Here is a 13,280-nt window from a genome sequence, read left to right on the forward strand (position 1 = left end):
CATCGTCCACTCACGACAATGTTTACTTGATCAAATGCGACAACAATACGGGGAATTTTGGGCGCTTTTGTATATCGTGATGAGGCGTATAAAAAATTACTGTAAACCTCCCGGGATTGACCATCGGGATTGACCATTGAAGCTTTGACCATCGCCTCCTATTTTACAATTCCAAACGCATCAGCCCGGACCGGCCAACTAAGCGCTCTCTTTCTACACGCCACTCTCCCCCAATAACTAGCCTTCCCAGCGTTTTAGTCACGTGACCGGTTAATCTTGGGGTATGGTCTCTAGAAAGACCATACTTGGGGCTACGCGTGGTGGAAATGGCAAAACGCACTCCGCGGGTCTGTTTTCTAACGCTGGCGAGAGCGCCGTTACTTTGGCAATCTCAAACACCGGTTGCCTTGGCAACCAGTCACAAGCCGCTCTCGACTCGAGTTTGGGTGATCGGGCCTCACCTTACGACATGTGGGCCCTGAAGGCGTACTCCTCACTCCCATTGGGAAGCGGGCGATGCGTTTGGCATTGTAAAATACAGGAGGTGATGCTTTGATCCTTTGGGGCGTTTGAACCGCTCTATTCTTCTCCATTCTATTCAGGACCGTAGGTTAACCAAAAGGCAGTCGGCAGATTAGCACTGGAAGCTCACAGTGCGGTACAGGCGATATGGGTTACTTCCATACTACTGATTTGAGGTGAGGGAAGCGCAAAGTAAAATAGGTTTTGAGGAGCGCCTTCGATATGTGCATGTGAGGGCATGTATCATGCTTTTTAAAGAAATATAAAACGTTTGCAACAAAGAATGCACAAGCAACAAATTTGGTGGCACAACACCTTTAAATGTGTGGACACCCGCGAAAGCTGGCGACTACATATAACTTGACCGCGGCAAATAAAGTGTCATCCAAGCCAGGGGTAGCGGCAGGGCAGAATTAAAAAGAAATACGAGTTGAGGGTTAACTAAATTTAATTAAATGACTAGGACAGGATAGATGGCGCATGCCGTCACCCCGATTCAAAGTGTAGGCCATTCATCATCATCATCATCTTCTAGTTCTTGTTGGCAATTGTGGCGACCATTTCGAATCACCGTAACGTGTCGTTGTGGCTGTGCCGACACGAAAATCAGAGCGCCTATTTCACTGTTGCGATCACGTCAATCACGCTCACTGTGCAGATAAAGTATGAAACTGGCCACTTACCAAGCCATCGTGCAGGAGCTGCATTCGCTGAGGAAGCGCGACTGCCTCGCGGAGCTGCAGTCGTGCTTTCCCGACGTTTCCGAGATCACTCTTCGCAGCATCATTGCATGCGAACGGCAGCGCAAGACCAAGAAGCAGTTCCATCATTTCATGTCGGCACCGGTGGCGGACGAGCACTACAACTACTACGTGAAGTGCGCCGAATCGGGCGAGAAGCCCGGCTTTCTGCTGCGCTACGCCGACGAACAGGGCGTCACTCCGGGTCTCATGGCCCGTTTGATCATCGAAAAAAAGCACGCCACCGATGCGGGCCCCCCGTCCAAGTCGGCGGTCAGCCAGATGCTGCGGGACAGCGCCTCCATAAAAGACGGCACCCTGGCCACGGAGGTGTTTATGTGTGTCACCAGCGACGATTCGTACGGTCCCCTGGCCGACGCGAAAAAGTGCAGCGTCGGCCTGGAGTACGAAATTCAGCTGAAAACCGAGCTGGCTGCCTTGGGCCTGACGTTCGCGGACGAAACGGTGCTCAGGGAACGCGGCTACGACAAGACGCCGGACGTGAAGCTCGAGGTGCCCGTCATAGTGGACGGCGCCATCGTAACCTGGGTCGAGAGCAAGGCCCAGTTCGGAGACCCCGAGAGCCACCAGACCTACGCGCGCGACCAGTACCGGAGTTATTGGAACCGCTTCGGCTGCGGCCTCGTCATCTACTGGTTCGGCTTCGTAGACGAGATAAGCACTGGGTGCGACGAGGGCTTCCTCATCCGCGACCACATGCCGACGAACATTGCGCACATGCACGAAGTCTTGAACTTCTCCTGACGAGGCGAGCTGACGCACTGCTCAAAGACGTGCTCAGAGCGCGCTCAGGAGGCCATGGCCTAATCATGTGCGGCTAAGGATTTTAATGCGGCTCTTTACGGCAGATCAGTGACTTGTAAACTTTTGGTAGTTCAGTAGAACCCGGGTAAGTTGCATCTGCTTCATGCATCACTACTTGTTATTTACCTATCGGACCAGATTTTGTTAAACTTCATCGTGCACATCAAATTAACAAGAAAGCTAACTGTTGAACTGTCGATCAACCTCGACAAAACAATGTCGTGAATGCTGTGTTGTCAAACTGCAGTTTTTCTACATTCCTTGTGCGATTGCCTTTGCCATTCCATTTTTGTTTAGGGAAAAACCAATCGGTTACGTAAAAACACCTTTAGAGGAAGTAAAAATTGAGGCGACGGCAGTTGCTACTAACACTTGTAAAAGCAATCATAAAGCTACAAATCGCCAGAAAAAATATTAACGCTGGAAAACTAACTAAAAGTAACAATTAACAATAAAAACTAATGACACTTTTTTTTCATTTGTGAATCTGGAAGCATCACCGTCCAGCTGTTGTCTGCCTGACGTTTCCAAGCTTTGATTTAATTGCTGCGGGTTACTTCTCAGTTTTCAAGGTAGCATGTTGGCAGATATGTGCTTTGCTCCGCAGCGAATGGGAGCATATGATCGCTGCCACTGCACAGTCGTGGACAATTGAAATACGAACCGCGGAATGCACGACCGAAAATACTGGTGCCGTCACCTGGCAGCGGCCGTGGGAAAAACGCAGACATGCGCCCCACTGCGATATGTTGCCCTCTCCTCGCTCCCACGCTTGCCTTGTAGCCATGCCGTAAGAGCGCTGTAAGCACTGCAAGCACTACCGCCACTGCAGCTGAGGTCTTGGTCAGGCTCAGAGCAATGCGGTGTGTAATTGCTTGCAGCTGCTGCCAGTGCTTGCGTGGGAAATGCGTGCACGCTCTCGGAAGGCATACTGTTGAGCTCATCATGCTTTCCCGAAGAAAACCAGCGCACAGAAATGGAGAAAAAGAAAGCACGCCGCATAACTTCCGACGACACCGTATTGTTTTGTGTTCGTGGTGCATAGTCTCGAGAAATTTACAATACGCTGGCCACCAAGAAAACGCCCTTGTTTGATACAGTCATGGTGAGCCATTTTGCGGATTCGGTTTTTGTAACAAACAATACATCTACCACTAGAATTCGTCTCCAATGATATATATTAACTGCAAGCATTGTGTGGCTCGGATAATTACTGGCAGAATTTTAATATTCACAAAAATTAAGAAATTAGGCAGCGCCGACCATTCGATAGGCCAGTTTCCTTGCACAACAATGTTGGTGGCCCGATATTTTCGTTTTTTTTTCGCAGGCACCTCATTCAGTGGCTTGTAGAATCCGAGCGGGCAGCACTGAACATGGTCTTGGGCGTGACCCAGGTGTCCATTGTTATACGCTCAAGTTACTGCACCACACATGCAAAGCTAGGTCGGCAATGTGACAAGGCAAGCATGCGTGCGAGGAGAGGGCAACATATCGCAGTGGGACACGCACTCTCGCTCCCTACATCTCAACTGCGCATGTCCGTGTCGTTCCCACAACCGCTGCCAGGTGACGGCACCGGTATTTTAGGCTGTGCGTTCCGCGGTTCGCATTTCAATTGTCCATGACTGTACTCCTAAAAGTACGCTATTGTTCTTGGCTGCGCATCACACATCACCAGCTTTTGACAGCTTTCCACATTTCGTGCGCAGCGGGGTGACACAGTGCCGTCACGAGAGAGCCACCCGCGTAGTCTCTCTCAGAAACAGGGACAGATGCACTGTTTAAAGGAGCCATGCAGACGACAAAATACAAGTTTGTTTTATTCGAAAGATTTCGTGTTTTAAATGCAGAGCATTTCGGTAACTCACGATGTCACCCGCGTTGACGTCCGTAGTCGTATTCCGCACCCCTCCCCCTACACTATATAAAAAAAAATACTATCCGGCGCCTGGTTTCGATCCCACGACCCTGCGGGCGGAACGCAATGTACATGGTGCTCTACCCACGGCGCCACAAAGCCGACACAGGAGGCTACGAACGCGCCTTATATCCTTGACTCATTCAAACTACGTCAAGAAGCTGCTGATACAACACATTCACTGCCACCAACTCCCAAAACACTAAACGTTAATGCAATACACCCACCCCCTATGCGACGCATTTACTCGAGTCCCCCTCGCGGGGAGATGGGCCCAATTTTTATAATGCCCCCAGCGCTTGTCCGGTAGAAAACGATGCCGTCTTCACTGAGAAATTAATCAATTTAGGTTAACAATTTTTATTCTCCTGCCAAATCCTGTTTTCGTGACGTCTGCCACGAAGTCACAAGGGCAGGTATCCAAACGTGCTTCTAGTGCGTCATTAGGCTCAGCAGCCTTGCTTACCGTCAGTCCTCCCAGATGGCGCTGCCACACTTAGCCGCGGATTGTTGCCCGTCAATGCTTTGTTTTTGACCGTATTTGCACCTGGCTTGTTTTTGTTACTGTAGAAACATGGGCTATCCTTGAAAAACATGTCCATGTAAGACAACGTCGCTTACGCCGATTGGCCAGTGTCGTGTAAGACAACTCTAAAGCGGCGGACTGATAGCCAAAAAACAAGCATTGTGCGCCCAGTACCAACAGCAGTGCACATCGGTACTTCTATGCTTACGTGTGTTTTCATAACTTTTCGTGTGTTTTCGTATCGCACAGCTGGGCATACGACATCATAGGTTCTGTAGTGGGAAATGCGCTAGTGAAGTTGCACGGCTTTTCCCATTTTTCCTCAATATATAGCTTGCCTTCGTTTTGAATTGCAGAATGTACGTTAGAAGGCGTCGTGATGATGATGGTTGGGCGTTAATGGCGCAAATCTGACTGTAAAAAAGAGCGCCAAACTTGTTATATACGAGAAATGAAGAGGTAAATGGTAAAATCGGTTAGAACAAAAGTAAAATCAGCGAAATACAATGAGGATGACTGGTGTAGAAGGCCAGTTTGCGATTATGCGTGGTGTGAAATTAGGTCTGAAAAATTTAACTTCCGCTAAATAGTTAAAACGCAGTGTCTAGAGTGCCGTCCGACGACATTCGAATATTTAACACTAAGCTAGCACCGGCTAAAGCATCTGTCATTTTAGTATAGAGGATCCGTCTTAGATTCTTGATCCTAAGGACGGTGGTTTGAGACCGGCTCTTGCCTCTTTTTTTTTTTTAATTGAAGTGTAATTTTTATGTTTTAGGTTAGTTTCGGTGTTTTAAATGATTTCTTTGTGTGTGTTAGGTTATCTTGTGCTATGTTTAGGTTAGGTTGCCTGGCTTTACGTTACCTAGAGCGATTGTAGTGCCACACGCGGCAATTTTGTCACAAAACGCCGGTGGATGTCGATATGGTGGAGTGCTTATAATACCGTTGGACGGCACTCTAGACACGGCCTAGTTAAAAAAAAAAAATTCCCGCGCCTTCCCGCGAGGGGAACATGAGTAAATGCAGAGCATTGGGGCCTCAGTACTGATTGAAGGCAGTGTTGCTTCCATCGCTTCTTCCGTGATGCTGGAGTAGCAGACACGAGTAAACGTGGGCACGAGCGTCAACCAAGGAAGGAAGGAGCAACGCAGTGACAAACACGAGCGACCGCTAGCCGCTATATTTGCAGCGCGCGCAGTAGAGGGAGAGCAGTACGGGGGGGAGAGCGCGCATGTGCAAGCAGCGCGCGCCCTTTCACGCCCCACTGCGCTGCTATCACGCACCTGTTACGCCGAGACCGCGACGGAGCGAACGGGCTGACTACGACGCATGCGCGCGCCAGCTGCTGTTGAGAGAGAGGAGGGAAGGAGAGGCGCACCTGCTGTGGACGCGGAGCTGTTAACACCGCCCGACGCAGGAAGAGGCGAGGCTAAGAAATGCTCTGCATTTAAAACGTGCTCGACAGAAAACATGGGATTTTCAGACAGTAAGAACGCCGGGTGTGGTGTTATGTGTCGTCTGTAGAGTTGGGTGAAGTGTTTGTGTCGTATTGTGTCGAGTGCTTTGCATTGAAGAAGTACAATACGCGGCCAATGAAACGCGAACACGAAAACATGAATCGGAACACGCAAATAGCGCGATTTCTTTCCATAAAAGTCAAAATGACGCGTGGCTTGATTACAAAAACGACGTCCGCGAAGTCCGGATATGTGGCGTTCTGAATACACCAACAGCGTGCCATTATTGGACCTTAACGAACAGTATTTTTCAGTTTTGCGTGTTCCGATTCATATTTTCGTGTTAGCGTTTCATTTTCCGCGTATTGTACATGGGTTAGGATAGGCCATCTCCACACCTGCTACACAGGGGTCTTTGGAGATCCCGTGAGCAGGTAGGAGCGTGTTACATGGGTGTGGTCCATCCGCAACCTAGCTAAGCTAACTTCAGTGTCTGTTGTGGGCATCAGTGGTGTATGCTCCCAAAAGTGAATTTATTATGTGTAGTCTTCATTCCCGTGTGCTTGCCATGTTTTGCGAAGGTGTTGTCTGATGCGAGACTTAAGGTCAGTGTGAGGTATTCTGTTCACTGCATTTGTAAGCACTGTATTTATGTTCACTGTATTTGTAAGTCGTCGTGGCAAGGGGGCTCAACTGCGTGCATTGAGTGATGTGCTATTGCATGGAAGCTTCCTGGGTGACCACTCAGGCTTTGTTAATTTTTGCAATGCAGCACAAGTCCCTCCATTAGACAGGCCATGGGGTCAATTTGCCGATCCACAATAAACGTGCTTCTGTGTTTTTCTCCGGGTTGTTTCGATCTTACCAGGCACGAAAACATGCACGCGTGGCTTTTATTGGAAAGGCATCTAGTGAAATCCAAGGAAATGTCAAAATAATGAACGGGAAAAGCACAGCTGTCCCTTTGCACTAGATGGCAATGCTAAGGACAAGGTATCAAGTACTAATAACTTAGCACCAGAGCAGTCTGCGAACTCTGGGCAAGAATTTTTGCTGCTGTTACCAAAAGAATTGCCGCAAGTGAACACCATACATAATGTGTGCCTGGGAATGTGTGTTTATTGTACACGGGTGTTTCTTCAAGCCGGCAAGAATTGAAGCCTTGACAATTGTGCTAAACACCTGTTGGGAGGGGAAACATGCTCGCAAGAAGGCTCAAATGGACTCAACCATGTACATTTGCAAGGACTATACAAACAAGGTTGTCTTTTTTTTTAGCATTCGACTTCACCCATTTTCTCCAAAGCGTGCAACATGCTATTACCATATTCATGGCTACACACAAGAGTTCAAAGGTAGTTCTGCAAGCACTGCAATGGCAGCCACCCCAAGTGGGTGGCTCTGCATGTCCTGGCCTTCTTTTATGCCATCCACAACACTGCACGATCTCCTCATGCACGTTTGCCCTATGGTTAAAAATGTTTCCCAGTCAATTGCCTGCAGGCTGAGAAATGGCTAAAAGCGTCTTCCAATGCTTGTACTCGGGAGGAAAAAAATGAAAAGGCAGAGTGGACTAGACAAGAAAAGATGGGACCTGCTTCTGCAGTCCGGAAGACATTGTCATGCGCTGCTACCAAGTACACAGAAGCAACAGAGCCTGCATTAAACACAGCTGTACACAACGGAAAACAGCTGTGCGTATAACGTCCTTATGTATATTTTCAGAATGAAAGTTAGCCTTGGGGGAGGGGGGCGCTATAAGAACAATGTGTAAACAATTGGGAGTATATCGCGCATTCTAGTACATCGTGCGATGTGGGAGTACATCGCGCATTCTAGACACTCGAGCCATGCCACACAGACAATGGTACCAACAGCACTAGGCAGCCGCAAGCAGCTAGAGGAATACAGTTCTCTGGAGGTCCTTCTGCTGGACTAAAACTAGACATCAATACAGTAGACGAATCATTCAGAGCCACTTGCCTAACAGCCAGACTGCATTCAGTCCGAAGGCAGGGCTCCGTTTACTCAATGCACACACTCGCGTGCAGACTGGCTCACATTTGCAAGAACAGCGTAGGAGCCAAGTAGGATCTGTAAAAAGACTGCGCAACATGCTCGGAGGCTGGCTGCTGCTGGGCTCTCTTTCAAAACGCGCCAATGAATGCGAGCTGAAATGTGCACAGCTCCGCACAGGCCATGCATGACGGCAACAGGGATATCGGTGCTAGTGGCGGGCATAAATAAAACTGTTCCAGGAAGTGGTGCCGAATTCCGACTGCACACCACAGGGACGCCCAAGAAATGAATGAACGGCAGCAGAAATTTGGTGCACGGTGAAGACAACTGCCCAATGAGAAGTGACGTAACTCTGCAGATCATTCCCTCCAGCTCGCAACTGAGGCCTCTTCCAGCAGCGCGGGGGACTGTGGGGTTTTGTGGGTCTGTGATGGAGCCAAGCGCTGCCCCATTCCGCCTCAAGCAGCAGCCAAAGTGGGACGAGGGAAGAGAGGGAGAGAGAGAAACAGCAGCTCAGCAGTTGCCGAAGTCGGCGAAGTTTGCAAACGACTCCTCGGTGGTGCCGCCCCCCTTGGAGGCAAAGGGGTCGTCGTGCTCCTCTGTGGGCGGGGGCGGGGGAGCGGGGGCCGCGCGGGTGGGGCCCGCGGCCCTTCCCCCCGCCGATGAAGCAGAGGAGGCCAGGTGCTTGGGGGGTGCCGGTCGTGGTGGGGGCTGCTTCCCCTTCTTTGGTGGCAGCGCAGGCGTCGGGCTCTCGGCACGGGCCACAGGCGCAAAGGGGTCTGTCCCAAACGGGTCAGCCACAGCCGCGGCACCCTGAAAGCACCGCACGGCCGCTCACTGAGACAGTCTTCCACACACAAAACTGCGGGCGCAAATCAAGACGTTCTGCCAGCCTGACCAATGAGACAGTAACTACCGTCCAGCTTCCTCTCATCCACCATTCACCGATAGTGCTGTTCCATAAGGTAATGTTCCACTGTACCCACACGCCTTTGAAGCAAAGCCTGTGCCTGGCAGTGACATGCAGTGAGTGAGCCATGCATATCCGATGCAGATTTCCTAGTAAAAGGTATCATCTAGGTGTGTTTTCAATGAGCCATTTTCACACAGTGCACAATTCACTGATTGTGACTTTACCTTTACCTACCTAGAGGTGGGCATAGTATCTATTTGCATTTCCAAGCCTCGAGGCACGGCAAAACCATTGGAAGCTACAAGGCAGGGCTCCTATGCAATCGAAAGCACTAACCGAATGGGGCACTACCTGCTCCACACAATCATAAAAGCGACCAAATGTCACAAGTCCATGCTGGCACTAAACAACACGGCGTGATCTAAGTGGAATGTTCATGAGATCACTTGGATGTCCAGGTGAAACGGCAGAAGAGTGGCAGTGCCAGTTGCCGAGCAATCCCCCCAGCAGCCTCTCTGCCCTGGGACACACGGCAACACCCCATTGCAAAGCCGTCGGCAAGCCCTCGAGCATCATTAATTCTCCCAGAACTGTGCCTGCGAGCCTAGCCCGCAATGCGTTTTGAAGTCTGAATGCGTCTTGGCCACGGAGAGATGCACACACCTTCCCCGCATGTGGGGCCAAATCCTACTGGGTGCTGGGCAGAGGGACAGGGTTTTAACCTGCCTTCTCTCCTCTTCGTGGTGCCACTTGGGCAGTCCCTCCCCTCACCTGTCCACTTCCCATCAGCCGACGGTTCCGACCGAGGCACTCGATTGATTGTGGGGTTTAACGCGCCGACGCAACGCAGGCGATGAGGCGCGCCGTAGTGGAGGGCTCCGGATTAATTTTGACCACCTGGGGATCTTTTTCGTGCGCCGAAATCTCGTACACACGGGCATTTTTGCTTTTCGCCTCCATCAGAAAAGCGGCCGCCGCGGCCGGGAATCGAACCCGCGACCTCGTGCTCAGCAGCGCAACGCCTTAGCCACTGAGCCACCGCGGCGGGTGACCGAGGCACTCTTTCCCACAACCCCCTCACATGGAGCACTAGCAGGAGGCAGTGGCCAGGGGCTCCCTCGCATCCTGCCCCGTAGTACCAACGCAGAGCCGCAATGCTTGGGTGGAGTCATCTCCGACTCACCTCGCCACTTCCAGGATTTGCCGGGCCAAAGGCGGCTGCTCCTGTTCCGAATGGGTCAAAGGGGTCCTTTGTATCACCTGCACACAAACCGCAGATTAAACTAAGGATGGAGCGAACAAGTACGTCCTTGGAGGCCAAAGTGCCAGGACAGTGTCTCTCCCCGCAATGGCACAGCACTGGACTACTCCTTGCTGCCAAGAGCAGTAAATGCCGCTTGCACAGCAATACTGTGGGGTAAAAAAAAAACAGAATCCCTTCTTGATCCATTGTCTTTATCCTGCAACTTGTCCAGCTTGTCTGCACAGCATCAACATGCACCTTTTTTTTGTTGTTGTTGCTGCAGCCGCTGCATTTGTACAGCTGCAGGCAGGAATTACAGCCCTTCACGACTCCTGCAGCAGGTACGAGTCTGTGTCAAGTTATAAAAAACCATGACAGCCGTGCTTCGTATACGTATGACTAGCCCGTTATACCCCTGAAGGTGCACAATCACCCGGTAATGAACAAAAATTCATAGCACTGTAACCACTGCTTGTGGGGCACAGGTTTTCCATACTTCCTCCAGTCATGATCGTAACCGCAACTTGCTGCAATTATGTCCTTGTTGCAGCTGATGACAACCCACTACTGTTCGATGCTGTCTATTAGCATCCTCGATAAACCACACCGGTGCACACCGGGGCTCACCAGTGCGAGTTTTCATTGTCGATAAATTGCACTGGTGGGTGCCATCTGTCCTCGATAAACCATGGTGCACTGTCACGGGGCAATTTTTGATTCTCCCGCCGCGCACCAAGAGATGTTGCTGACAAGGATGGGTTGCTTGCGAATTCATCAAACAGCGATGTCTCAGAAAGGTTAACAATGGCCAGAGATTGTTAATGAGGATGCCAACTTCGTGCACTGCAAAGAAGGCTGCAGGCATGACCAGCCAGTTGGAGTTTTTCTTCGTTTTGTTTGATTGAATTACACGAACAGTCACTAGAGTGCCTAGACCATGAAGACCTACATGCTTTGCTGTAGCGGAAGTGTGGAACGTAACAGAAACTCGTGTTATGGCTCTCAGATCGAAGATTAGAAGCTGCTTGTAGGTAGTGTGGAAGCGGTGGAAATAAATTGGCACGCATGTGTGACAGATATGGGTTGTGCGTACATATAACCGTTGGCTTTCAATAAATATCACTTTGTAGTAGCACTGTGTCGTATTATGCAGCCTTAATCTTACTTGTGAAATTTTTATGAGTTACTTTCACAGCTTAAGAGATGGCGCTAGGGTAGAACCGCTCAGTTGTTCCTCGATCAACGCTCCGTGCCGGTGCACCACGCCGGTTTTGGGGGCAACCCCGGTGCGTGTTTATCGAGGACGCTACATGAAACATTGCATGAACTGTGCAGATCGCAACAGGGATGGATTTCCAGGGATGGATTTCCAGGGATGGATTTCCAGGGAGGCGTCTGTGCGTGAGAAGCGTTCATCTCATCGTCTCAAAAGCTTGGCCATCAGTTAACAAGCAACGCACATGGCCAGTTCCAAGCAAAGAGGCGGTAACTTAGCTCCACAGCATAGGGGAAACCATGCCGCCGGTATACAGCCTGGTACCGGCCACATTCCCCTTTGGTACTGGCAATAAGTGCCAAGCCATTGAGGCACTGGATAGAGCTTCCAGGGGTTGGCAAGCACCAACAAAGTGAATGCCAATAGTTTCACTAGTTCTGCCAAATGAAAATGCAAGTTGCAACGTGTGTACTTAGTGTGCACGCTCGCTACAGAGATAGCATTATTCAGGAATTAAAGAAAAAATTAAAGTGTGGTTTTATGCCTTGGATCTACACCAGGGCTAAGACATACACTATACTGTAAAGTGTAGGACTACACATCAATTCGGAGTAACTGGGTGATCCTTAACCCGTGGACCAAAATCTAGACACACGGGCGTTTGTTTCTTGCTCATAGTTTCTTGCTTCTTGCTCATAGCTTTGATCATAGCTTTGTTAAGCTTTGATATCCCAAAAATAAACAATCGAAATTTTAACCCACACAACGATCGCACCTCCCGTTTTACATGAACTGCCTAGAAAAAAGCGACCATTATGCGATTAATACACCATAGAACTGAAGGCACGTAATAACTAAAGCCACCCACTTAAAAGAAAAAAAACTTTCCTCCCCCGCAGATAGAGATGTGGCCTCTCAGTGTATAACAGTGCAAGCTAGAACGCCTGTGATCTAATAGTCTTCAACGTTTGCCATCGCCTACACTGGGTACTCATAAAAAGGGCATGCATGGGAATGCAGCCACCGTTGCTGAAGTGCTCGTTGCCTCCCAGACAGTGTAAGGGAGGGAGGACTTTCCCCAACTCACTGGCAATGGGGACCTCCGGGGCGTCTTGAAAGTTGGCTGCAAAGTAGTCTTCTTCCTGAAAAAGAACATGCCCCCTTTTGTAGCAGGCTGCACACAACGGAAGGGAACAATCTCGCCCACAGCTCCCCTCTTTGCGTTCAGAATCAGAATCTCCCCCCAATCACTGCAGCTTTCACACAAGTTAATGTCACGGCTTTTAAACCACGCTTTAAAAGGACACGAAAGGCAACAAGCAAGTCGGTTTCTAAGAAACTCGCAACTTCCCACAGCCTTGATTCGGTGCCAAAAGATGCCTTAATTGCTTATAAATCGCTAATCGAAGGCCGATCAAATGTGCTGGAAACAGCAACCGCAGTCACTGTTTGAGTTACGATGAACCGGAAGCAAGCGAGGCAGGTTGATGTATAGCAGTGTAGAAGCAACCGAATACGACGCTGTTACGCAACGAGCTGTTTGGGCAGTTTCGGTCAAATCAGTGGCGATTTCCCAAACTCCCACGTCCTTAGCAGCTCCGGACCACTAAGCAAAATGTTCCTTCATGTGACCCGTGATTAGGTTTGATTTGATTATGAGGTTTAACGTGCCGATGCGACACAGGCGATGAAGCGCACCGTAGAGGAGGGCTCCAGATTAATTTTGGCCAGCTGGGGATCTTTAACGTGCGGCGAAATCTCGAACCCACGAGAGTTTGCTTTTTCGCCTCCATCAGAAAAGCGGCCGCCATGGCCAGAAATATCAGTACTGACGCCTTGTTGAAGAAAAACACTGTCTTTTGGGGCCCCATGAACATTGGTGTCAAACAAGCCAC

At 49.9% G+C, this 13,280-nt stretch overlaps 1 protein-coding gene and 1 pseudogene across 2 annotated transcripts in view; one reads left to right on the forward strand and one right to left on the reverse strand.

Annotated features, from left to right (window-relative positions):
* Window positions 1-1,068: 1,068 nt before the first annotated feature.
* Window positions 1,069-6,838, forward strand: LOC144162904 (CDAN1-interacting nuclease 1). Its single transcript, XM_077693625.1, has one exon. The coding sequence runs from the start codon at window positions 1,188-1,190 to the stop codon at window positions 2,025-2,027; it is 840 nt and encodes a 279-aa protein (XP_077549751.1). The 5' UTR covers window positions 1,069-1,187; the 3' UTR covers window positions 2,028-6,838.
* A 250-nt stretch (window positions 6,839-7,088) lies between these two features.
* LOC144162902 (uncharacterized) overlaps window positions 7,089-13,280 on the reverse strand; it is a 37,054-nt pseudogene continuing 30,862 nt past the window's right edge. The window contains exons 20-22 of the transcript XR_013320792.1: window positions 12,473-12,527; window positions 10,110-10,186; window positions 7,089-8,826 (exon numbers count right to left, since the gene is read on the reverse strand). The product of XR_013320792.1 is annotated as an uncharacterized LOC144162902 (transcript). The remainder of the gene's footprint in view (window positions 8,827-10,109; window positions 10,187-12,472; window positions 12,528-13,280) is intronic.

Source organism: Haemaphysalis longicornis, unplaced genomic scaffold, assembly GCF_048455015.1.
Source record: "Haemaphysalis longicornis isolate Haplotype H1 unplaced genomic scaffold, Haemaphysalis longicornis Haplotype H1 scaffold_12, whole genome shotgun sequence".
NCBI lineage: Eukaryota > Metazoa > Arthropoda > Arachnida > Ixodida > Ixodidae > Haemaphysalis > Haemaphysalis longicornis.